This window comes from Ylistrum balloti, unplaced genomic scaffold (genome assembly GCF_031769215.1).
Source record: "Ylistrum balloti isolate Yb309-2 unplaced genomic scaffold, AGI_CSIRO_Ybal_v1 Utg370444, whole genome shotgun sequence".
NCBI classification, from domain to species: Eukaryota; Metazoa; Mollusca; class Bivalvia; order Pectinida; family Pectinidae; genus Ylistrum; species Ylistrum balloti.
This window is the reverse complement of record NW_026782296.1, coordinates 497,750-525,541: the sequence shown is the minus strand read 5'-3', so window position 1 is coordinate 525,541 and position 27,792 is coordinate 497,750. Positions and strand designations below refer to the sequence as shown.

General features: G+C 35.4%; 4 protein-coding genes across 4 annotated transcripts; 1 reads left to right on the top strand and 3 right to left on the bottom strand.

Annotated features, from left to right (window-relative positions):
• The first annotated feature begins 519 nt into the window (after positions 1-519).
• On the top strand, positions 520-2,856 carry LOC132554774 (RING finger protein nhl-1-like). Its single transcript, XM_060219085.1, has one exon. The coding sequence runs from the start codon at positions 520-522 to the stop codon at positions 2,854-2,856; it is 2,337 nt and encodes a 778-aa protein (XP_060075068.1).
• Positions 2,857-5,571: 2,715 nt separating this feature from the next.
• On the bottom strand, positions 5,572-11,481 carry LOC132554790 (TRMT1-like protein). The gene is made up of 8 exons (XM_060219103.1): positions 11,332-11,481; positions 10,133-10,215; positions 8,720-8,960; positions 8,145-8,357; positions 7,605-7,795; positions 7,151-7,229; positions 6,442-6,747; positions 5,572-6,293 (listed from the first exon to the last, which is right to left on the bottom strand). Exons 1-8 carry the CDS (start codon positions 11,472-11,474, stop codon positions 6,137-6,139), a joined length of 1,413 nt encoding a protein of 470 aa, XP_060075086.1. The 5' UTR covers positions 11,475-11,481; the 3' UTR covers positions 5,572-6,136.
• A 314-nt stretch (positions 11,482-11,795) lies between these two features.
• Positions 11,796-27,727, bottom strand: LOC132554777 (probable RNA-binding protein 18). Its single transcript, XM_060219088.1, has 6 exons — positions 27,639-27,727; positions 16,416-16,522; positions 15,668-15,794; positions 15,249-15,335; positions 14,382-14,455; positions 11,796-13,351 (listed from the first exon to the last, which is right to left on the bottom strand). The coding sequence occupies exons 1-6, from the start codon at positions 27,648-27,650 to the stop codon at positions 13,144-13,146; spliced, it is 615 nt and encodes a 204-aa protein (XP_060075071.1). The 5' UTR covers positions 27,651-27,727; the 3' UTR covers positions 11,796-13,143.
• On the bottom strand, positions 21,446-22,739 carry LOC132554776 (alpha-crystallin A chain-like). The gene has a single exon (XM_060219087.1). The coding sequence runs from the start codon at positions 22,569-22,571 to the stop codon at positions 21,900-21,902; it is 672 nt and encodes a 223-aa protein (XP_060075070.1). The 5' UTR covers positions 22,572-22,739; the 3' UTR covers positions 21,446-21,899.
• Positions 27,728-27,792: the final 65 nt, after the last annotated feature.

The window sequence follows — 27,792 nt, the reverse complement described above, 5'->3', positions numbered from 1 at the left end:
TTTTTTTTTTTATGTAAATCTGTTAAAATAATAAGTTATCAAAAGGTCCAACTAATTTGTTAGCCTATGTAAAAACTAACCATTTCTAGCAATTATAGCACATTAATAGACATTTCAGAGGGGTCAAATTGACATTTGGTAAACTTCACACTCAACGAAGACACCTTAAAGGGAATAGGCCTATAGAAAGAATGTTCGTCTTTGCATTCCTGTTATTGACAAATTAAAATGTTTTATTAATCAAAACCGTCAGTTTATGACATATTCACATGTCCTAGTGAAAGGAAGGAAGTTTTCTTGTGAAATATGTGCACAATAAAATGATCAAGATTTTGCTGTCTCCATTAACCTAGAATTAAAATGCAATTAAATTGCTTGTTGATGTGTTGTGTATGGATACCGGTTATATATGTCAGTCTTTAAATCAATTTTACATAAACACTATAAATTGAATTTTTGAAAATCATTTTCATATTTGCATCGTTTTGACATGTTTGTGAATTAATTTTTTGTAGACAGATGGAAGGAGAGGCAGTAAGAGCTTTGATAACTTGTCCAATATGTCGGAACACAAAAAGATTCGCCAAAAAGCTGCAATGTCAGCACTCCTTCTGTGCCACTTGTATTGCCAACTACATGTGTTCCTTCACAGGCAAGTCATCGTTCCCTTGTCCTGTCTGTCAGTATGATAACACAGGTGAAGACGATGTCGTAGATATCACAGATTCCTTCCAACTGCCCGAGGATGTGTTCATTCAGAAACTTTGTGATGGTGTCAATCAACCGGCATCGGAGACCAGAACTACTCATCAGTTGGAATGTTCGATACATCCGGGTATAACAGCACCATATCTCTGTATGCAGTGTGCTGTAGGCCTATGTGGAGACTGTCGCTTTGAACATCAACCAAATGCGAACTGTCAGGTACTAGACATTCAGGGTAATCCAGATACACTACAACAGGTTGATGCGCAGAAAAATGAGACATTAAAATATTTGTTGGGTCAAGTAACAGTGGAGTTGTGCAGTATTGAGTCTGCGTTGCAACCCAAGGAACGGGTTTTAGTCACGTCCAAAGAAGAGACTAAGGAAAAGGTACACGCATATTATGCGGAACTTCTGGAGAAAGTGACACACTACCTACAAGAGCAGGAGCAAAAAGCTCTATCCCACTTGGACGACCTCATTAAAAAAGAAACACACTACATTCTCCAGCGTCTTATTGTTACATCGTCACTGCTGGCATCACTCCAACAGCGTAAGGATATCCTCGCAGATATTGTCAAAAACACCGGCGATGTTCTTTCACATGCAGACAGTGTGAGCATGAAGACACACATGATGAATAACATCACAGATTATAAGTCAATTATGCAAGATTTATCTAGCGCCTCCACAAAAGATTTGGACCTGAGGTTCATGATTAACACGGACCTCGAAGATATGTTGACAGAGTGTGACTTGGTGAAGATTGAACTTTTAAATAGCTGCCATTCCATCCCCATTCCAGCCGTATTTGAAAATCCAGTTGTTTCCCATTCGGGAAGCCAAAGTTCATCACGTGATCAAAGAAACAGAGTGTCCAGTACAGAAGATCAACAGAGAAACCATGTTGAAAATCAGTCTGATTTAAGAGAACGCACAAGGCGGTCTGATAATAACAGGTCTCCTGGTATTACACAGACAGAGAGGCGAGGAAGGACTCGAGGATTGTCGCCATATTCTGGGGATAGACATCATTCAGAAAACAGAGGGTTGAAACCTCCTTCCCGAGGTTTTCAGTCCCGTTCAAAAAGTCCACGAAAAATTCCGAGTGATATTGGTCCACCTCCTCCGTATTCCCCAGATCTAGTAGAAATAGATGTCCCAGCACCAAGGCGATATCGCAGGCCAAAACCATCAGCACCACCACTGCCAGGTCTACAAACATCAGTAAGACCATTCAGGAGACCCCCACCTGTTGCTATGACAATCCCGAAAGTGGGTGTTCTAGTTCCACAGGAAAGAGTCATGTCACAAATCACACAGAAAATAAGCAATGTACAGTATCAGTCCATGTTGGATTCCAAGGCAGAAGGCGACTCACGAACGCCAAGAATTATCGGTATTGCGGTTATTGGACGTAGATTTATACTTGCAGATAAATGGAACAATAATCTAAAGGTAATTACAAAAGACAATCGTCGAATTGAGCAAGTAGTGGCATGTCAATCCTTCCAGCCATGGGATATCACCTCTTACTCTGTCGGTCGCTGTGTTGTTGCTGCACCCAAAGAGAAAATCCTAGCATTCATAGGACGTGGTCGAAGCTCTTCACAGATACAGGTGGTTGGTAAACTAAACGTGGCAGCAAGTTATGCTAGTATAACCTATTTTGCCAGAGACGACAATTTTATTTGTGGAATTTGTCCTCCATATGGAGGACCAAGTATCGACATTTTAACCACAACTGGTGTTGTATTACGGTCCTTCCAGAGCGATTCTTTTGGAAAACCATTATTTACATATCCACGGAACATATCAGTGACAGACGATGGGACCATGGTCGTGTGTGATCTAGACACACGTAGTGTCATCCTCGTCAACGCTGATAACGGTATGTACAAAATGTTTTCCGGAAACGAGCAAGTACAACTACAGGATCCACAGTGTGTTGAGGTCCTGGAATCTCATCAACTCGTCCTAGTCCTTAATTCAAAATTCCGGAAGCTAATCGCACTTTCCTTTTCTGGTGACGTCATTCAGCAGGTGGACGATGTACCCCTTCTTGATAATGCACGACGGTTGGTGACGTATGGAAATAACCTGGTGTTCGTCCATCAGGATGGGGCAGTCGCATTTTACACTTTTGAATAACATTAGCTTTGTCCTTTGTGAAGTCAATAGTTTGGTGCTAGTGTTCTTTTAAACATGGAAATAATATTTTATTTTTTGTGGCAAATTATGCAATTTAATGGGGGCTGTGTTTCGAACATCATGCATTACTCAAAATCCCGAAACCGAGCCCCTGTACCGGTGATGTTCTCCTTGCATACAACAATATCGTATCCTCAAACTTATATGTAAGACTATCTTCCAAATTAACAACAAATTGTCAGGCTGCACTACATCGAGTACGAGGTAAAGAAGTTACCACACAAAAGTTGAAATCACATATTAATAAAAGCCACGAAGAGCACACACAGGTATTGTAAAGGAGAAGTTGAAATCTACAGGTTGGACAGTAGGGATTTGAGTTGATTTATCAATCTCGGCACAGAAAGACAGGTGATTTACCTCAACATCCTTTAAAGTGCATATGGTCATCATTTCAAGGCGTTGATAAATTTCCATTTGTCTGTCTTATGGTTGTTTGTAAGGCAAACATCTATACTCTATATCCCATCATTTAATATAAATAATTCACAGCAACAACAGTGCACGATCAAAGAATACTTCATAACCACATACAGCCTTAAGTCATTGTATATTCATCTCATAAGACAAATCCATAATTCATACTCATCGATGAAACTGGGGCAAAGGAAAGGTTTACATGTAAACCATTGAAAAAGTACAAAGGTTATACGATCAGGTATATTTTGGGGTGGAAAGCTTTCTGCTTCAGCTACGATCTCAAAACGGATGATTCACAATAGTAAAATTAAAATCATCATGTTTACAGACAGTTTGGCAAAAAGCTGTCCATAATGATTGCGTTGTAATTCAATCTTTCAAGTAAACATCTGTCGTGTCTCTGATAATATCCTGTTATTTAAGAACAAGGCATCATCAATATATCTTGTGGTGATATCAAGGGATTTTTTTTAATCTTTTGTGATAAATTAAGTCTATATAAAAACAAGCAGACAAGTCCCATGCATGTGCTTATAGCCTGAGAGAAGACTTCATCAACCACAAATTCAATCTCCAAGATTTACAGTGATTTCAGGTATTGGATCCAACTTCTTGGTATTCCATATCCTCCGATGATAAATCACTAATAATTTCCTCAAATTGATGAAACCTACTACCAAAAATACTGACAGGTCAACAGAACAATTTTAGTCAAGCTCATTCAGTGAACTAGAGGAAAATTTGAAAATCAGATATTAGTAACACCAATAGGCCTATACACAAACTAGTTTGGCTCCGAAATCCCAGAATCTGTGAAAAAAGGGGAAATAAAATTTTAAAAAAAGATACTTTGGAGTTGACATGTAAAATGTTCCAGATGTAAAAATAAAATATAAACTGTTACTTAGACCCCAAATTAAAAAAAAAAGTGATCAAATTTCCTGATTTTACCCCAGTTATAATAGAAAATGATAAAATTGCTCTACACAAGATCATCATGACAAATGCATCTATAGAGGGTTAACATTGACAGTGATTGTAGTCTCTGACCCATTGGCAATTATATAGTTGGAACAGTAAGTTTCAGCATTATTTCTTATTCAAAATATAGTATTGTTTCACCAGTTTTTATGTAGACATTACTTAGCTAAAACACTTTGTATAAACAGATATGTTCTTATAAAACTTGCACTTTTATAGCATGCACAACAATTTTAACTATTCACGCAAAGTTATGTACAAACACTTGGGATTTTTTTTCATCATTTGTATGTAAAAATATCATCTCCCTCCTGTAGATCTGCATTATCTAATTATACATGTATATTTTTTATGGATCTGTCCTACAGTTAAATGCTTTTGTATTGCATGTGCTTAATGTGTTCAGCTATAACATTAAACTATATAAATTACAGATACTTGTATTCGTTTTTTTTCTTTTCGTGAGTAACATTATAGATGTAATGAGCTTATCTGGTAACAGGTTCCTTCTGGGTCCCAATACAGCCACAACCATCTGAGGAATGACTAAAGAGACTTTGTAGGTTAAGAGTGATTAAGCAGAAGTGTGTATATGAATGAATCGATCCAATTACAAATCTGTCATGATATGTCAGTTGGGAAAGCATCCGACACCCTCAGGTGAAGGTACGATGTGTACGGTTAAAACAGTGGACGGGACAGATTCATGTTTGTTTTCAGAAAACTGAGATCATGGACTATCCTGTACTGTTAGAATTGTGTCCAAGTGCAAGACACTATACACAAAGTAGTGATGGGCCTAGGCCTCCTGTTGTCTGAAGAAGTAGCCCCAAGTGACTACAATAAGGCCACATTCCAAAAATGACCCTAGCTTGTGACAGGAAAATTGAAAAGAAAGCAAACAAACCTACCATACTAGTATGAGGTAATGTAAATAAAAGTAGGTTCAAAATAGTGTATTTTCTCTGTACATTGCACAGTTGTCATGATGTAATGTCCCCAATAAACCAAGGTCTTTAAATGAGTTGGATATTGCAAGTTTAGGGAAATATCTCCCTTGAAGACTGTTTGATAGAGAGTCCATATTTACTTCTCTGTCAACTACCAATCCATTGGATGTTATCTCCATATATCATCGTTTAACTCTCTTTTGCCTTGTATCTGTCATGACACACTCGATCTAGGAAATGACCATAAGAATAATCAAGACAAGTCTAAAGTAAAATAAAACTCAATTTAATATATGATATCCTAATGCAATGATGTGATGTCTGATAATAATAATCAAGATTCCTTGAACACACTGCTAAATACAACAGATGCTTTAACTCCTATCCCATCACACTACAAGTACACTGCTCTTTTGTTGAGAGTCATGGTTACACCTCAGTACACTGTTGTGTTTGTTGACAGCTCTGATCACACGTTAGTACACTGTTGTGTTTGTTGACAGCCCTGATCACACATTAGTACACTGTTGTGGTTGTTGACAGCCCTGATCACACATTAGTACACTGTTGTGTTTGTTGACAGTCCTGATCACACATTAGTACACTGTTGTGGTTGTTGACAGCCCTGATCACACATTAGTACACTGTTGTGGTTGTTGACAGCCCTGATCACACATTAGTACACTGTTGTGGTTGTTGACAGCCCTGATCACACATTAGTACACTGTTGTGTTTGTTGACAGTCCTGATCACACATTAGTGCACTGTTGTGGTTGTTGACAGCTCTGATCACACATTAGTACACTGTTGTGGTTGTTGACAGCTCTGATCACACATTAGTACACTGTTGTGGTTGTTGACAGCTCTGATCACACATTAGTACACTGTTGTGTTTGTTGACAGTATTTTGACAGTATCAGTGTGAGATCAGCCAGATCGGCACTTGTACGAATACAACCAAAGTCAAAATGTGTACGAGATGCCCGATGACCTTCCTTACGTAGGAGATCTATCAGAACGGGATACCTACAAACACAACAAAAGAGTAACATAAAAAATTGATACAAAGAGATAGAGATAAGTATCTGCAGTAAAATCTTCTACAAAACACCTAAAACATATCTGTGAATTCTTAAAATGATAGAAAGTCACACTTTACATCGATTTATCTTACTTTGGTACATTAATTCCTTTCCATTTCCGTCGTAGAATGTTGTAATAGAATGGTGGCATATGTTCCAGGTCACTCATACATTCTGCCAACACTCGTGAAATTCCTGAATCTGCCAACTTTTGTCGTTTTGTACAAGGTTCTGTTAGGCTACTTTCACTTTCATTTTCAGATGTAGCTATACATTGTACACATCGCACCTCGTCCAGCATGACTGCCCATATATTGTGAAGCTTTTTAGAAAATTGTTCATCCTTAGCAGCAGCCAAGTTTTTACTGAGCAATTCAGAATTGAACAATTCTCCTGACCTGAAAAAAATAACAATGACCTCTTTAATATTTCTATCTTGTTTGTTTTTCAATACTAACAGGTACCATTCTATTTATCTTCCACCTGGATTGGCTTTCTATCAACTATACACCCCATCTGGTAACAAATGATTGTTTAAATGACTAACATAAAACATCTCTATCACCATGGCAAACTTTGTCTAAGATCATCATTTCTGATACTACTGTTCCCCTTGTCTAGCATCAACATTTCTGTCCCTACGGCTCCCCTTGTCTAATATCAACATTTATTTCACTATGGCTCCCTATGTCTGAGATAACACACCTCTCGCTATGGCTGCCATTGTCTACCTTTAATTATCTCTATCACTATGACTCCTCCTGGGTTTATTACAATACATTTCTCTCATCAATCACCTACCACATTGGTCCAAGCACCAGTGCTGTTTTACCAGGAGTGTTGTCCTGACACCTACAGGGCAGTAGACTATAGGGTTGTTCTGAAATAAAAACCAATTGTAAAAACCTTTACAGATGTACCATTACTATAATTCAACGTAAAGTTAGCCATGAGACAGTTTAAACCTGCTTTAGGATTCAATTGCACATGTTTTCCCAACAATAGTTTTAGGAAATCTGATACCCATCACGGCCACATGGTCCAGTTTTAAAACTTTTATCACCAATAGACCTGTTCCTAAATATGTAATACAACTTTTTCAATCATATAGCACAAAACCCAGTGAAACACAAATTTCTGCTTTTTATCATTGAAATCTACAAGAGAAGTCAAGGGACCTCTCCACGGGTTAAATTATTAATTTTGTTAATTATGTAAAACAAACCTAACAGAGGTGTAAGCTGTATATACCTACCTGTAGGAGTGTTGGTGAATGGGTAGAAGACACGTTCCTCACACATCTGACAGTGCAACAGATTTCTTATTTCTTCAGTACAACTGTCTGCATACTTTGGACCCCTTATCACCTTCACTGCTACTAAGAAAAATTCCTCCACGAACAGCACATACAGAACCTTCACTCCTTTGTTACACTTGGCTGCAGCCCTGTCTCACAACGAAAAATATCATCACTCACTTGAAATCTTTTGATATTCAACCATTACATGACCTTTCCATCACAGTACTGTATGTTTGTAAGCAGTCAATAACCATCCAAGGCAGACTTAATATTGACATGACAATGGATTTTTGCTATCATGCTGATGGCATGTGATTTTGACCTATAATAAATAGCCAGCCATCAGAAAATTAATCTACCATCAAGAATATGGAGTATGGAATAAACTCATCACAGATCATAATCAGTAAACACAGGTAACCCTTTTTACAAGTTTTTTTTTCGGTAATGAATTAAAATCAGGCAAGATAAAAACATTCCGGTACCTTTACCCACCTGGCTATAGAACTAACGATAACCCTCGCTGCTAGTTCTTTGAGATATTCTGTCTTGGTGACTGTGGCCCCAAAGTGGCGTCTAACAGAGACAGCTGAACGAGTAAATTGATGTGTTGAATCTGAAGACACCAGGCACAGAACACCATTATTACGTATATTCGCCACGGCTGCGTCAATGTGACAGGCTATATGATTGTAGGGATGGAGGTACCTAATAATGAATTGAGAAATATTTAGTAAAGGAAGGCAGAGCTGAAATTTTTCTATCATAAATAAAAAATCATTCATATCTTATCATCGTTATCACATCATCACTAGACCTCCACCTTTGGATCGCAGGTTCAAAGCCTACATGAGGCAGTCGCTAGGTACTTGCTGCAGGTTGGTGGTTTTTCTTTGGGAACTCTGATTTTCCTCCATCACCAGAACCTTTCATGTCTTCAAACGACCCTGGCTCTTGATAGGACATAAGGCAACAATAAAAACTACAAGTTATTGGTTGAAACTGACCATTGACTTTAAACCAATATTATCTAAATGTTGAACTGATCAAATTATTTAAGTCATACTCACACAAAGTCAAACGCTTCCATGTTGAGGAGTACTGGAGCTGTACATTGACAAGTGTGAACCTCTCTGTCCTTTTGGGACTCCATGGGGTCCCCTGGGACGCGTTTCGTATCTAGAAGCAAGGACACATTGGAGATTCCGTTCCTCTCACAGTTACTTTGTACTTCATTGATATGATCTTTTTCCGCTATTGTAACATGTACTAAATTCTTCAACCTTACCTTCCACTGAAGGCCTGTTACTCCTGAAACAACAGCCGAGAATGGGACCACGTCAACTTTATCACTGTATTACAGCTAATGGGAAGATAGCCGGTCAAAAACATATTGTGAAAGAAAGAGATATAACCACTCCAAATTACCAAAGATATCTGATGACAGATTTATACCATAAAACGACCAAAATCATAAATAAATCTAACAAACTGGATTTAATTATTCTCTCTGTGTTGAATGGAACATAATAAGACTCACTGACAAGGTATCTTAGCTATAATCAGTCATGAGGTTCTTAGGTTCAAATCTTAATTTATTAAGGTAAAGAGAGAGTCAACGCTGGTAAAGTTCAAGCTGGTTTAGTGTTCATTCATCTCGAGCCTGGATACCTAATGGTATGCCGGGTGTCCTACCCAAATACAGAAGTAGTAGAAGAATGTGAGAGGTAGTCCACAACAAGCTGGAATGGTAATTTCAAAATTTATTGAAGATTTCTGGCCTACATGTTTCACCTGTGATGGCTTCTCGGTTTTTTAACTACCATTCCAGCTTAATTTGTTAGATGCATGTAGTATCCAGTGTGATATAGGTTTTTATATGTCTTCTGGGTCAAAGGATCATTGAAGGAAGGCAGAATGTGGCAGTTATATTAGGATTGGAGTGACTGCTACTATGTGCAGATTGTTCCACTGGTAAAGGATCCATTTGAGTTGCGAGGTTTTTGATTTGTATTCCAGAATACCTACTGCATTTTCCTTTTATATATTCTGACATCGTTGGCTTACTAGTGTACCAGGTTAACCTTCTTCCCACCCAGAACTTGAGGGAGGAGGAGTCAAGGCTTGTGAGAGCAAGAATAAGATTTTTGTCAATATTTCTGGGTCAATACATGGACACCAACATAATACCAGTACTTCAATGCCTCCGCTGAGGATTGAATCCAGCACTATCTAGTCTACTACACTGGTACTTGACACTCAATTGAGCTAAAGGATATTCTTCCTTGTAAAATCAGTAGGAAGCTACTAGTTCTATATTTTCTGGGTTACAATCGACAATTCAGTACAAAAGCTGCATAAACTTTCAACTGGCTGCTATGTCAATTTCGATACTTATCTATGTCTTTCATCTTTGTACAGAAACTGGACTAGCCCCTTTTAAACCAAGATGAACATCTGATGTTCTGTACAATCTGACATACCTGTACCTGCTATAGCATCCACACAATGTAATGTTTCAGTTGTCTCTCTTGTCAAGGTACAAAGTGTGTTCAATACCGCTTCTCTAAATAAGAAAACAGATTTACATATCTTATTCTCATGTATGCTTAAGCATTGTTTTAAATCTCTTAGTTTCCTGACTGAGTTGTTAAAACACAATCAATTGTGACAAAAGCAGTTGGAACAAGTCATCTCTACCACTTAATTTGAAACTACAAGTAACTCACAATATAAGTAGATGCATGAAGTAAACTGGTTTACACATTACTGAAATTCTAATTACCTTGTGCTCTGTATGAATATGCAATCTATTATAAACTATAAAGCTTGATCATTTTTGTTGTACATACTTGCTGCTCTCAGAAACATAGCTACCAAATAGTCTTTAGCTGTGCAGTTGTCTTGATAATTAACTTTGTGAAATAATATCGCTTTAATCTGACATAATGCAAACATGATGCATATACATTATTGTTGTTCAAATTAATAAAAACAATCTATGGAGAATTAGTATATATTAGTCCTCTTCATCTTTACGAATAAAAGGCAGCAATTTGCTAAACTTAAAATCCTGTGATTGTAGATTTGGAATTACCATAGTAATTACAGTAGTGGCATTTAACACAATGTATAAGCCACATCTGCCCCCTCTTTTTTCAGTTATGGTATACAAACACACAACATCTCATTCTGATCAGTGTTAAATACCCATTAAAATAAATACATAAATCTAAAATACATTAAGTAATTTAGTTTCAAAGTATTTTTTGGTCATATATAAGACGTTTCTTCTTACACACGTGTAATTTTCAAAACATATCTCAAGTTTAATCATCCTTCCTCTGCCCCTCCTCAAGGCAAATGATATTAATTGACTTGATAAGTGGAACATGTCATGGTGGAGTAAACATTTAAAAATCCCTCTCTCCATTTAAAGATGAGAGGAACTCTTTAAAAAACATCTTTTCGTGATGTTGAGGAGAAATCTTATTGTATCTCTTCTTCGGTGAATTTCTTTGTGATATAACCGTGAATTGCTGAACAATTTAGGCGCACGATGCAAGGCATGTTGTCCTCTTCCACGCCTACTATTTTAGAATCAAATATATGCAAATGCATGTATGCAATGTATAGGTGTATCTTGAGTCGACAATAAAAAATAACCAGTCCGTCTACAAACCTTATTAGAGAGAGTCTATCGTTATAAAATTTGGCCTTTTCCACCGCTGTTTTCCCGTTTTTCGACAACACAGATACGCCAAGTTCTGTTACCAAGTCCCCATCAAGGCTTCTGCAGTCACTGTCATTACCCGCTTTATACATGATAAGTAGCGTTTTGATATGCCTATTTGATCAGTCACGTTGACCGATGTTGTCTATGGGCGCAGACATCTTGATTCAAGGGAAGCAACTCGTGGTTCATTGTACAAAATGCTGGCTAACGTAGCTGGTGCATTTGTAAAGTTTGATTAAAAAACTCGCCAGATTTATTGTTTACATAAATGTTGTTAATTACAATGTGATGTTTTTTTGTTGTTTTTTTTTTTTGGGGGGGGGGGGGGGTAGTTTATTCAAAACTTTCATAGATTACCTTAAAAAATGAATTCTACAGTGCAATCAAAACCATATTTTATTTCAACAGTTCATAGGTCAAACACATATTACAAAAAATGTATATCAAATACTGACAGATTCTAAGATCAAAAATAATATGTAGACATAGTAATATTGCATCTTTTTGTATGTTGAGTTGATTGTTGAAAAGTCAAAAAAGGAAAATTCTTATATGTTCACTCTTTGTCCAATCTGATTAACTATATTTTATTTTAATCAATTTTCAGAGTAATTTTCAGCAGGCCAATAAGATTTTTGCCAGACATATATATCAGGCAGTCATACACACTCACTGTTTAATACAGGCTGTAGCCATCAGCTGATCATGGAACATCAAAAAGATACTTCATTACCAGCTCAGCTGTGTATTCATCACCTTGAATAACTTTATAGTCATGATCGAGTTACCTCAGAAAAAAAATCTATAGGCCACAGGTTATCTTTATTTGCAAAAATGCATCAGATTTGTATGCCATGGATGCACTTCAGAAGAACAATGCTTATCTAAAGGATAAATGACTCACATTTGAAAATTGATCAGAATACCCACAGGCTTGAGCTTAATTGGTTCACATGCTGAGATCAGGATAATTACATGAGAAGTTGGCCCAGAAGAGCCTGGCTATAGCTCAAAATACACTTTGAGAAGGAGAGTAAAACAGACCTTTTTTTGAGTACTCATGGATTAAAATTTTCTAGTTTTCTTGTCACTACCGGTAATACAGCACGCAGCAATGCAAGATACAGCATAAGGAAAAGTCTGATATGGCGAGTTCAACACGGGTTTCAGTTATAATCTCCGATGTAAAGTCTAATTATTATCTCCAACATCAAGTCACAATGATAACAACACTGGATTTTGGATTTATGCTGATCAGTACAATAATATGTCATAAAACCTTTCATATAACACAAAGTAAAATACAACTTACCCACCTAATCTATCACACAATTATTACTATACTGCCATACCAACATCAATAGTCCCTGGTGTTACTTAACTTGGTTAAATCAACTTAAAAACTAAAACAGAATTTATCTATATATTGCACATATCACCACAAGTAAACATATTAATGTATGATAAGGCTTTCCGGATGTCATCATTTACAATGTGATTCCATGGACATAGGATCCCACTGCAATTGATAGAGAAATCCCAGAACTTTTACATTCCCATTTTAAACACTTTCTCTGCTTTGACAACATGTTTTTACAATGCTGATTGGACAAACATTCCAAACATATATCCTGAAGTATCCATATGGACTACATTTTATAGGTGACAGTCCTGCTTTGTAAAAAGCTGAATGAGATTACTATATACCACAAGATTGTCGGAGGATGATTGTTACAAAGAGGAAACAAAAGTCACGTCTCATCGTCTCCGTCCACGCCTATTGTTGGTGTAAGGCCTATTGTAGGAACGTGGTTTATATGTGGATATTTGTTTGGTTTGTTGGTGGATGGCACTGAGCTGATTAGTACTAGGTGGAGCAGCAGGTTTTGTTGACATGGTAAAATCACCACTTGTCTCCTCCATATTCCTAAGCTTCTCCTCGATGGCTTTAATGGTGTTCTCCGGGCTACAACAGAGAAAACCTTCTGATATAGAGAAAAACTTTTAACAAATGATTAGTAAGTTTTGATGGTGTCACAATGCTACAATAGCAAGAATATGTGATTTACCATAGTATAGGATGGAAAGGAATTAACTGAACTGTAAGGCTAAAGACATTAATGTCTGCTGGGTTCATCACTGAATTTGATGTCATAGCATGGAGATTCAAATAAAAAATGAAATTTTATCCTGAAATCACAACTCCATTAATCCAGGTGAAGTATAATATCATGGGAAGAAACTACATGCTGTGCTAGGACAATGAAGAGAGAAGGCATTGCTAGAAAAAGTCCACTGGAAGTGAAATTACAGAATGACAAGAGTATCAGTGAAATTGATGAATGCTCTTCGAGAACAACTCCATTGCAAGAAAGGATGGATGGAATGACAGATGCACTTGCGTACAGTCAAGGTGGCGGCTATATGCACCTCTGAAAATTTTTGGAGAGCTTAAAAAACTCTTTATGTGCTTCCAATATATGTGAAAGTAAATAGTCAGGTGATTGAAGACCAGTTACAATTGTAAGTGTTGTTTGATAAGACTGACCGCATGAGGTGCTTTCGTTTTGGCTGTTGGTAACTGCATTTAAAGTGACTGAATTATTCTAGTAAGATAAGGTACTATATCAAATGAATAAAGCATCGTCAGATTTTAGGGTTTCCTGTTTGCAGAATACAGTTCAGTACTGATTTTAAACAATATTTCTTAATTGAGAAAAGCTGCAGGCAGAACAAAATACTAGTGATTTTACTTTCTTGATAAAACTGATGACACAACTTAAATGTACATGAATACATACTAATGTTAAAAAAAAAAAAGAATTTTATGAACAGACAAAAAGTAGTGACATGGGATATGCATGAAGTGAATGAATTTTCCCCTACACAGACCTATTGATATGTGATACTAAGAATATGAAGTATGGTTTCAGATCCAAGGTAAGGCATTTGTGAGGAGTATGGCATGTCTTGGCTACAAAATCACAAAATCTCACCTGTGATGATCTTCTGCTGTGTTGAAGGTAACAGGATCTTTCTTTGCACTGAGTCTAGGTACAGGCTCCAGATCCTGTTGGAAGGGTCAGATTGCATCAATTAGAGTGTATACCTGGTTGATCATACATGTATACGTAACCAATTAGGTAAACATGTACAGGTAACAGATATGTTTATACATGTACAGGTAACAAATATGTTTATACATGTGCAGGTAACAAATAGTGTCATACATGTGCAGGTAACAAATAGTCTCCTACATGTATAGGTAACAAAAATTAGAGTATATACCTTGTCGATCATACATGTATACGTAACCAATTAGGTTAAACATGTACAGGTAACAGATATGTTTATACATGTGCAGGTAACAGACATGTTTATACATGTACAGGTAACAAATATGTTTATACATGTGCAGGTAACAAATAGTGTCATACATGTGCAGGTAACAAATAGTCTCATACATGTATAGGTAACAAAAAGTGTCGTACATGTATATAGGTAACAAATAGGGTCATACAAGTATAGGTAAAGAAAAGAGTTAACCGTATCCATGTACATATAGCAAACACAATTATTACAAACAGGTAAAAAATAGTCATACATGAGCAGGTAACAGATATAGTTATTCATGTACATGTACAGGTAATAAAAACTGTTTATCATGTATATATACAATAAAAATTGTACAGAAAACAAATACAATCATACATAAACAGGTAAAAAACTGATATACCAATAACAGTCATACTGTGAGGTGACAAATAGGGTCATGTCATACATACAAGTAGGTAACACAAAGAGTATATTATATCATACATGTTTCAATTGAATTAAGTAATTTTCTTCATACTGTTACTCACATTTTTTTCAGCATGAGCCCATTTAACAATCATCCGCTTAGACAAGGCATGCTTTCCATTGAGACCTTTCACTGCCCTTTCAGCATCCTGGAAAGATAATAACCATCTCATAATCCAGTGTTGGGTAGTCCTTGTTCTACCAGCTATGTGTATAGAAGTCTATGATTACAATAGGAAACCATGGGTGTGGCTTGAAAAATAGTAGCTATTCTATAAATACTAAGATTTTATGATGTAGGGTTTTATAGGTAAGTGTCTGAGACCTCCTAAATAGTAAGATATCATGGGTGTGTAGTTTGAAAAGTGTCTGAGAGCTGGTAAATAGTTGGAAATCATGGATGTGGCTTGATTAATAGTGGGTGGACCTTTTGAAAAGAGGCAAAACTTGTTTCATAATTGGTTCAGCTAATATGGAATACCTTTCTGTGTTGGTAGCTGACAAAACAGTATCCACGAGGTTTGCCAACATCGGGACCAGACTTATGGAGTAGAAAGTCAAATCTCTTCAAGGGGCCATACTTTTGCAACACTTTTAACAGAGAAAACCTGCAAAACAGAGGAGTTAAAATTATGTTGACTTTTTAGTTTGGGGTTTCCTACAAAACATACTCAGAGATAAACAAAACACATCATTCTTTATGAAATGCATTCAGTTTTTTCAAGTAAAAGTACGATATATTGAGAGGTTTTTTCTAAGCTTATGGCACCATATTCATAAAGAAATGATGTACATATCCATCTATCAGTATATACATGTATATATACCTCATCACTTTACACCTATATAGATTCACTACGTACAGGAAGCCACATGCATCAGCAACATTCTTATTATTCTGTCACTATTCATGACAATATAAACCAATTGTATAGCATAAAATACAAGACAATTTTTTGTACTTGTTTACAAGAAACGGGAAGTACTTAACAGTAATGAGCTATGAGGTAAGCAGTCAACATCAAGATGTTGATAGGTAACTATTGTTCTGGGGCAAATATCTGGAATTTCATACTTTAATGACCATAGAAAATTATAGAGAATAAAACGTTAAGGTTTAGCAATCATTTATAAATATAACCGATATGATGGCTTTGAATGAGATATTAAGCAGACTCTATATTTGTATGACACACAGAAGGATTATCTCAGTCCACATTTATACATACTCTGTAAGTCTGGAGTCAAGGTTACCCAGCCATACTCTGCAGTCATCAGTGACATCACTATAGGGGTCATTGGGTACAGTGATCTGGTCGTGTCCTGTACTCAGGCCCTGAAAACATTAAAATCAATACCTACATATGTCAGAATTCTAAAATTAACAAGTGAAAAGTAGGAAATGTACAGTTATATTAAAGTCAAATATAAACTATTACCACAGACCATTACTCATGACAGGTAATTCTGTTGAAATGTAGAACAGTTGCCATGTATATGATAGAAAGCACAAAATATGTTAAGTGGAAAGGATAAGTCACAACAACCTATCGTGCTTTTCCTCTCGCACGAAACTGCAGTAGCATAGACCAACACTCGTCTGGTTGAAATCACTTAGAGGCAATGGAGATATCCTTATGATGAAGGTCATCTCTGGTGCAAATCTAACAGCAATACTTCAGTATGATGCAAGTTACAAGAAAATTGAAATTAAAAATAATTTTAAGTATGAATTAAATCACTTATAAATGTACCAATTTCAAGCATTTTTTTCATTCATATGCACAGATTTAAACATGTATCTCAATTTCTCAAATCATGTGTTTAAAAGCTGAGAACCCATCACTGGAATTATCACTATTGATCACTGATTCACAACAGAATCAGCTTGACAACCTATTGTAATGAGAATGGGGATACCCTTACCATTCTGTTAAATTTGCTTAGTATTAAATGATCATATCGTCAGCAATATGAAGATAATTGTCAAACATATAGATCCTCTGACTGTTAGATAATATATAAACTTACAGAAATCTACAGAAGTTAAGTATAATTCATGTCTATTACTAACAACACTGAAGGAATACTAAAGATCCAATGAGGTAAAAGTACCTAACAGATTTAAGATAGTCTAATCTAAAATATTTCAAAAACAAAAAGTATGGTGAGAACCACCAAAAAATATTTGCTTGTCAAAGCACAATTAAAAGATTGATTCTAAATCAAAATGTTTTCAGGAGAAAGCTGTATATTCTGTACTTATTAAATGATAAGCTTTTGCCTGGTAATAAATCTATGTCCATTCATATTGTTTGGTAAAACTTAAAAATATATGCTATTTCATTGTTCTGTAAAAAGGTCACCTCTTGACTAAGGTGAAGAGTCAAGTGTTTGTGACGGTATTACAGGATACATATAAATGTGTTTAAATCTTTGATATAATAAATCTACCGGGAAGTAAGTCCAATAACCTTACAATGTATATTAATTGTACAGTGTGACATGCACAGTTGTTGTTACTTTTCAATCTCAGTTTTTTTATCTGTGCAAAGATCTAGATACTTTGAACTAATGTGTGATGAAACAGTTTATCAATTTTACCCTGGCAAAATATAAGTTCCTTTACATACCAGCTCAGTTTAAATCAGAATTTTCTCTTCATCTCTCTCAGCATAAAGTTAGTCTCGTAAAGCAGAGGTGCTCAGGGTTTGATCCCTAGTAGAGGTGTTTAACAAGAAAATAAAGGGCCTACCAGCTCAGTTTAAATCAGAATTTTCTCTTCAGCTCTCTCAGCATAAAGTTAGCCTCGTAAAGCAGAGGTGCTCAGGGTTTGATCCCTAGTAGAGGTGTTTAACAAGAAAATAAAGGGCCTACCAGCTCAGTTTAAATCAGAATTTTCTCTTCAGCTCTCTCAGCATAAAGTTAGCCTCGTAAAGCAGAGGTGCTCAGGGTTTGATCCCTAGGAGGTGTTTAACAAGAAAATAAAGGGCCTACCAGCTCAGTTTAAATCAGAATTTTCTCTTCAGCTCTCTCAGCATAAAGTTAGTCTCGTAAAGCAGAGGTGCTCAGGGTTTGATCCCTAGTAGAGGTGTTTAACAAGAGAATAAAGGGCCTAACCGTCACTCCAGTTGTAGCATTTTACAATTTTCATGTAATGCAAACAGAAACTGCCTAACTTCAAACCAAATTTTAACAAAAAGAAATTATGCTCAGAAGTGTTATTTTTCTGTATAAACTAGAGTAAATTTTACCCTCTCCCCAGGCAGAAATGTGACACCCTTGAGATATCAAATTCATATTGGTAAAGCAACACAAAACCTTCCAAGAATAGAACTGATTTGACCATATCTGGGTGTTGAGAAAAATAGAATATTAATTAAATTTGTCATCATTTTCATCCCTTTTGGCCTCACCGATTAATACCTAGGAGCCACTAACTTTCAGATATATTGATAAATTAAAGCACTTTAAGGTCCTTCCATCCATAAAGAGTATTTAATATTGCTATATTTGGACCTTGAGAGGAACATTTTTTAAATATGAAGCATTTTGACCCTTTCAGCCCAGCCCCTTATGTCCCTCGTGGGTGGCCCCAGAGACTCATAGTTTTGGTTCTTCTTTAGCCTTGAAAGGTTTCTGTTGATTTCATTTAAATTGGTTCGTGAATTTTTAAGAAGTTAAAAATGTCAATCGTTTATGGATGATGACGGACGTTGCATAACAACAGACAAAAGGCAACTAAAGGCCACTTGAGACTTTGTCTAAGGAGACCTAATATTTACATCTTCAATGCCCTGAATGTAGACATAAAACCTTCAGGAAATGAGTTTTTCTTGGAGGAGGAATGTATTTTTAGCAGAAGCATTGAAAATATTAACCTCTACATCATAAATTATCTAGTAATTCCATGTTTAGTCAATCACTAGTAACTTATGAATTATCGACAATGATATAATGTTAATTGGATACAATAAAAAAACTTATTTTTTGGCCCTTGAGTCATGTAAACTTCACTGTCATTAAATTTGCATAAAAAGAAAAAGCTCTTGTGTTGGACTAACTCCTCTCACCTTTATTAAATGGATCAGCCCTCTTGTATACATTTGTATCCACAAAAGGTTTATCAGGAATGAAACGATTTAGACATTGAGGGATGTTATGCCTAGTGTACTATACCCTGTAGTGTTTTCCATTGGTTGGACCAGTCAGAAATCCACTTTGACATCATGACATGAATAATGACATCAAGTCTATGTAACTTGGGTCTCTATATTTTGACTTTAAAACCTGTCTAAATGTAACTTTTCTGAGTTATGTGGTAAAAAGCGTTTTAAATCTGTTTTTATTTTAATTAAAGAATTTATCAAACACCTATCAAAGTTTTCATTTTTGTTTGCCATTTGAACTCCCAAGAATAAAAAGTTTTAAGACTCATTTCATAAAATCTCAGATCCTGAATTCATGATAATTCTTGGTAAGTGAGGCATTTTAGGGTTAAGTTATAAATAGTGAAAGAAAACATTTCAATACCATGAAAGAGTACTCGCGTTCTATAAACAATGAACGCACTCACGTTCTATAAACAATGAAAACAGTCAGCAAATTTTATGATTAACAACATTAGAAAGCCAGCTTTAGTAGACAATTGATGACTTGTTGTAATTGACCATCTTGTGTTTATAAGGAAGTAATATTAGGAATGTAAGTACATCGACTGTTTTGTGCTGTCTTGGTTGACAATTTACCAGATTTTCTCTGAAAAGCATGTGACAACTCCACTCAATATTAGCTCACAGCAGACAAACCTAGAAAACAATCATGCCGAGATATTTGGAACTACCACCAAATTTTGTGTCTTATAAATACTTCCTAATGTCCCTACTACACAAAATACACAAGTCAATCAAATGAAAATTTATTCTATGTCAGTAATTCTATGGTCTTTGTTTTATGCGGGAATATATAAAGCTCCTGGCATATAGTTATATGATAAATGTATGACCTAGACAAAACTGATTTTCCTACAGATACAGTAGGTAGAAAAGCAGACAGACTCTGCCTCCAGACATTTACACTGCGTCTCCTGACAAACATACTTTACACAATAACACTGTGTCACAAGACAGAAGACCGAATTAACAACCAAGTGTATATTATGAATGAAGCAATTTTATTTTACATACATGTAATATCCATGTAAAACATAAACACATAATATCAACTTATGAATACAAGATAATCAGACTGGATAAAATACTCTGTATACCGAAAACTTATATTTACATACATTTACGTAGGATATGCTATTATACCACTAAACATCACATGTACAGAGAGTTTAAATAGATCACGTTAACTATGCTTGGATCATCGTTACAGAACATTTAGAAACTGAATTCATTACAAATGAATGAAAATAAAATATATGTCTCACATGTACAAGTTAAAAATTGAGTATGATTTATTTAATAGCACCACAATTCTCTTTCTGGAACTTCACTTTTTAAAACCTTGACAATTTTTTTCAGGAAAAGAACTCATATTGTAAACTGATTCTAATCACATGTATATTGTCAGCAAAAATTAAGACTTGAAGATTTATATGTGACCTTAATCATTAAATATTACTGGAACAACATGAAAATTCAAATATAAGTGTTTTTTTGTCAAACCTGTTTCTTCACACAAGTAAAATTATCTACAGCCACTTGTGAAAATAATTCAATATAAAACGCAGAGGTGCCTCATCTGCAATCACCAAACTCTAAAATCATCGCCAAAAAGTTATCTTGGAATCCAGCCTACTAGATACATGTAATTATCATTCTGGTATTCCAATCCTATCCTATTTTTGTGCACTGCAGCTTCAAAATGCACATTTTTTAATTGAACAGCTTCCAAATTTAAGACTTTTAAATACCTTCACCGCATCTGAGAAATAGAATGGCCTTTAGGCAGTAGCAGTAAAAATCGACCACATTCCAACACGATGAATTTAGGTGTATACATAAATTCATGTCGAGTACACTTCTGCATGAAACTTAACAGATACTATAAAGAAAACTAGTAAACAAAAAATATCAACATGTTTACAAATATAACTATTTTGGTCAAGTACTGCAATATTCAATCACATAATGCATTTACAACCATGGCAAAAATTTCCACAAGATGAACATATTTCAGTAGCAGGTAATAAAATCAAATACATGGGTTTATGTTTTTTTTTTTTTTTTATCCCCCCCCCCCCCCCCCCCCCCCCCCTATACCAATTTAATTATCATAAATGTACCTGGATTTTTTATCTTTGGCAATTAAATCATCATATAAATATATTTTTAACAATTATATCCTTACAATATAATGCACTATCATTCCTATTTTGAACACTTAAAAGGTTATAATCTAATGGAAATGTTATAATTTCAATGTTTTTGTTCAGTAGTTAAATTCAGTACTAAAAATTATAAAAACACAAAAATGGTAAATGAATAAATGGACACAAATTAAAACCACAAGATGATACAGTAATGCATTATACTCCACTATCTATAATATACCAGGTAAACAGAGACAACATTTAGCTTAAATAATAAATACTATGATTTTGTAATGATAAGCTGATAAGAAAATTAATGAATTCAGTTGCAGTGGCACTGTTAAGTCATTAACACTGAAATTAAAATGTACTCGACACAATCTTGACATGTTTACTTTTTGTGCTCAATGGGAATCATTTTGTCCCGTGGTCCTTGCAGAGCAGGAAGAGGGGCCTCAATCGTCAGCATACCTCCAGTGCTCAACTTTGAAATAAGATGTTCTGGATTGACTTCCCGGGGAATGACATACTGGCGACAATATTCCCGATGAACATTTTTCCCTCCATCATTTTCCTCGTGTTTTGCCTGCACAGTGAGTTGGTTTCCATTTGTTTTAACAGTAATTTCCTCTGGTTTAAATTGTCGGACATCAAACTGCAGGTGAAATTTACGAGCACCATCATGATCTTCCCTGATAGGGTTGTCCATGCGAAAGTTTTCCGTCAGTCTCCAGTCATCTACAGTAGATGGTACTGGAAATTGACTATGCATATTTTGCATCATACGATTCATTTCAGTACTCATCCGTTTCATTTCCTGGTTTATGTTAGACATCTGGTTACTATCTTCCTGGAAATTCCATCTGCGACTGGGATTTTCCAAAGGGAAGGTTGATTCATTTAATCCAGAAGAGGTCCAAACTGGTGACAATGGCATAGGGTAGCTTGGAGGAGGATGAGAAGGAAATCCTGAACTGGATGAAAGCGTGGAGTTGGGAAACATGTAAGGCCTAGACCAGTAATCTGATTCCCAACGCACTGGTATATGTCTGACCATCGACATTTTTAATGTTCCTGATCACGTCACAACTCCGGTTACAACAGGAAAGTTCTTGAAGTGTCTTTGAAAATAAGTACCAACAAGTGTATACAGCTATGGTTCTAGCAGTGCAGCACTGTGTTTATATAGCAAAGCTAAAACTTGTGCCTGAACCTTCTAGAACTGCATCGAGTGGTAATAAAGTATGTCTTTCTCATGTAAACATGGATGACATCAGTTAAAGGGAATTCAAACATCAGACACAAAGCTTCAGAAGTGAACACTCATAGCCACAGGCCAACAGGTTGTAAATGTAGAGAGCACTCCTGTATCAGGCCACGCACATAACACAGATCTGCTTTTAGAAACAATGTAATTTGATGCCCACATGGATATACACTATAATTGCCAATATATATATTTCAAACTCAACTTTGGAATAATAAACTACATGCTGTTGCTTATAAATCTAATACTATTTATGATAAACCATGAAAATTATCTTTTTTTCTCCACATTCCTTTATTTTACAGGTACATTTCATTAATCCATTTTTACTTATTTGTTACATTATATAAAGCAAGGCCTTGAAATAGAATAATGTACCAACAGTACCCAGAGGTTATTTATTTTGAGAGATTCTATAATGATTTATCTTATTTTAGAATTAATCAATTAGACACTACACAGCTATTATTTTAAAAATGTATTACATTAAAATGTAATTGATTGCATTTGATAGCATTATCATTTTAAAATTTGGGGATTAATATATGATAGATGAGGCTAACACTATTACCAAACAATATTTGTTATGAAGAGCATCATCAAACCTTTGACCACATTAACCAAGAATTTATTATATTGTGGCCTTATCTAAGGTGTAATATGGGAGGTATAATAATATGTGTCAGTATCATCAAGATGTTTCTCCAGGGCCTGAACTTCGCCCAGCAACATCCCGACACCTGTAACATCTTAGCAAGCTGTAATGATAAATGATAACGTGTTCCTGCAGTCCTACACTCCACCTTGTAAACACAAAAACTGTCAGCCGTGAGCAGACGTCATCACTGGACATTAACAGTACTACTGTAACTGTCTCTGCCCAGCGGAGACTGTCATCACTGGACATCATCAGTAGTGAAACTTTTAGCTAAGTCCTATCTCAACTGACATAAGCAATTTTACATACATGTACCTACATTCCCCTAAGCCAAAAATAAGAAGGACTAAAATTAGAGTAGGTAGTAAATAGCCAGTTACATGAATCACACAGAACTTTAAACACAGAACTTTAAACACACTGGACCACCTAGTATTCAGGATTACTTCAGTACTTACAAAGTTTACATTACCATGTTACAATACACTGTTCCTTGGAAATATGTTTTAAAACAAGAAAGTTTTTACAAAGAAATTGTTTTAACTGAGAAATAAACTCCAACCTTAACTGTATTTCAATTATATACCTTATAACACAATATTTTTCTTTTCTTTTTAATTCAGCTCAATTTGAAATATTCTACTGTAAAATCTTATTGCACTCTTAATTAATAAAGTGAATATAATTAGAAATTTAGTTAATTACGAAAGACTGAAGTAAAAAATTTTTCAGTCTGCATGCATACACAGACAAAGTGATAACTATTTAACTTTAACCTAAGTCTGGGTTACAATGAAAGGAGTTAAGGGAATTCAGATTGTAGTGCATCTACATTTAATAAATGAAGTCAGTATGCTATATATTTCAAGGTATACACATAAATAATAATTGTAATTCAGTGGTCTTGTGATGTTGGGAAAGGCTTGTTGAGAAGTCTCCAACGTGCTTATAATATATAACTACTGTTCTGGTTTGTGATGATGACCAGATAAACATGCTTTGTACTGATTTCAGGTATCAAAGAAATAGGCAAACCAATATTGGCCACCTAAACTACACAGTCTTGAGCATGCACAAATGCTAATATTACATGGGAAGACTGCAGGATGGGGAGGACGAGATTAAAAATATTGTTCTTCAGAGTTCTGGTGCAGATCAGGAATGGAAACAAGATTTCATAGATATAATGACGGAGGGACAATATGAATGACTCACCAACTGTGTCATAACTCACTGTCATAATGACAGAAATCACAGAAAGGCTTTTGGTGAAAATCAATTAACAAATAAATGATGTTTTATCATTTATAACAATGATACTTATATTGAATTCAAACAAGTTAATTATTGTATTTTCCACTTGACTACACTTGACCTTAGAAATGGATCCAATTTATCTCAACTACATTTTGTTTCCTTGGTTTGAATTAGATGACTTTTTTTTGTTTGTTTTACTCTTGATAATTTCAAAAGTCATTCATGATAATTTTACTTAAAATACCCAGAGCATTTTTCAAATCAGGATTTGGAACCAAATATTTTCTATTAAATAATTTATTTTCTAACATGGTTTAAGGTATTTGTAATGCATCACCCTGTTCATACGAGGACAGGTAAATGTACCAAGACAGGAGAATTAACAGAAAAAAGAGCAAGACAGAGAAGACAGAAGTATTAATTGTAACAGGATCTATTACATAAGTCTGCCAGTCTACCCCTTCAGTCAGAATCAGAAAAGGGACATCACTCTCACGAAAATTGAAAAATATCTAAATTTTGACTAATCATAAGCCTCCATTTGGCAGCCATTTTGGTGACAATGTAACTTTTTATTACATCACCTTAGAAATTGTCTTACAGTAGTTATCAATTCCACCAATTCTCATCTTGATGAGCTGAACACAACAAAATTTGGAACCAAAAAAAAAATGTATTACCGGTATATAATCTTCCTGTCATCCAGTGATTTCACCTATGTAATATTTTTGTTTATGTCGCTATACTCAGGAATATTTGTCTTTAGCAGCTCCAGTCAGAAAACAACTATGATGTCATGATATGCACAATGATGTTACATCATGAATTGATAATGGTGAACCAAAATGGCTGCTTCCACTCGATTCTGTCCTTCACATTTTTACTTTACACCTCCCAAAATGTAACTTTTCTGGCTTTGTGATAAAAGATATCAAAAGTCATTTGTTTTCATTTCAAAGGAGATTGATGACACTCATCTTGAAGTTTTACTTTTGCTCATCAAAGGTCACAAATACAAAAGCTTCCAAGATTTGTTTCATAAAATCTCATATAAAATGAACAAATATATATGATCCAACTTGATTTTTGTTTTTTTCTTCCCCAGTGAAATTTTATTGAACATTTTTCTCTTATTTAATTGGTAAAAGTCAAACTTTGGCATCATTTATTGAACAGGTAACTATACGTGTAACAACAAATACTAATTAAAAATGTGAGAGAATGAATATGAAACCTATGAACATTGTTTCTTTTTCTTCATTTCTCTTAATTTTTTTGTTATGCTAAACAAGCTTACAGTTAGTATTGCATGCAAATGTCCAAAACATGTAAAGACAAAAAAAAAGACTGACACTTTACACCATTATCTTTATTTTACAATAAGTCTAAGGGGCCAAACAAATCACTTCTAAATCAGTTAAGGGTTAGGCTCATAACAGCAATTATTTATAATCTTACTTCAAAGCATTATCTATGGGTGCCCCTGTAGGCTTATTGCCAGATAGATACATGTACTGTAATACATATCCTTACATCTGAAGTTCAAACTCTAAATACAACCTATACAATTTTACTGACTTTTGAATAATGTACCCTCAATTCCAACTGCAGTTTCCCCTTTGGTCTTTGTATGATACACTACACACAACATAGATGGAACCTCCTAGAAATACCAGATTGCCCCTTGCATATGTGTGGACAGATAGGAACCTTACAGCAAAATCACAGAGGAGATACCACAACTAAGTTTTAAGGAAGCTGGCAACTATCATTTTAAAGGGAGCAAAAGAACAAGGTTATTCAACCAAAGTCAAAACAAACACATGATCAGATCTGTTTTGTAAAGGAGGAACCAGATGAGACAGTGACATCCAGATCAGAGGAAACAGCTTTTGCGATCCTAGACCAGGTAGGAGATTGGAAGCTGGCATACATCTTGACCAAAAATTTATATTTCCAAGAACAAGAAAGGTTGCTGTCACAGAGATGAAAGTTCAATGTAAGGAAAGATGATGTGAGCCCATGAGAGGATGAAGATTAGTACAAAGCATTGTCAATGGAGTGCATGAGACAGAGACAAATGTATGGAACTATTCAGTGGAGGTGTAGCCAGGGGTTGAAAAACATGATGAGGGACAATGCCAGCCTCAGCTAAGACATTGGCAATTTTCAATTAATCTGTTAATGTAGTCTGTGCGAAAATTACAATACATGTATAGTATTATTAAAACAGTAAAAAATCCAGATTTGCTGATGACTGAGACTTTATCAAGAAGGTAGAACTTAAACGACTGCAAGACACATTCCATCAATAAAATGCTATATACATATAACAAATTAAAACATGTACTGTAGTATTTATGAGTATTCCTTGTTTTTGCATGAACTTACAATCAAAACAATGGCTCCTTTCATCATTTTTCTTGTGTGTGTGGTTATTTTATAGGAGTGGAGGAGTGGGGTGTGGGTGTGTGTATTGCCTACGAACAGACAGGGTTATTCTGAGACAGACAGGGTTATTCTGAGACGGGATCTCCTTAAAGCAGCTTGGCCTACCTCACTGACCAACATACGGAAGGCATGTCCTGAGCATGTCCTGAGCGTCTATAGCGTTCACAATATGTATATAATAAAGGCTAACATCATGTTACACAAATTCTGACTAGTACCTTCGGGGTAAAAACTAAAGTGTCTTGCCCATAGACGCAACCACATTTTTACTAACCATACTTTTCCAGACACGTGCCACATTTGGTTATATATATAACATCGTTGTATTTACACAACGTAATTATTTACAGATAACTATCGGCGATCTGCTTTGGGTGTTGCTATTTTCAAAATCACTCAGAAAATAACGTACAGTGCAATCATTGTATAAAATAACGGACCTTTGCTAGATATGATAAAATTGTTGTAACACGTGGTCGCATGTGAAAAATACATACCCCAAAAGCCATTGGACGGAATGTTGTTTTGCTGCAAATGTAGAGGAAATGCAGACCTATTTTGCGAAAGGGGATATTCCCATTTTATCGTCTAATTCTAGGAAAACTGGAACCTTTCGCGACTTTTTATTGTTTTCGTGCTAAAATTAGATGA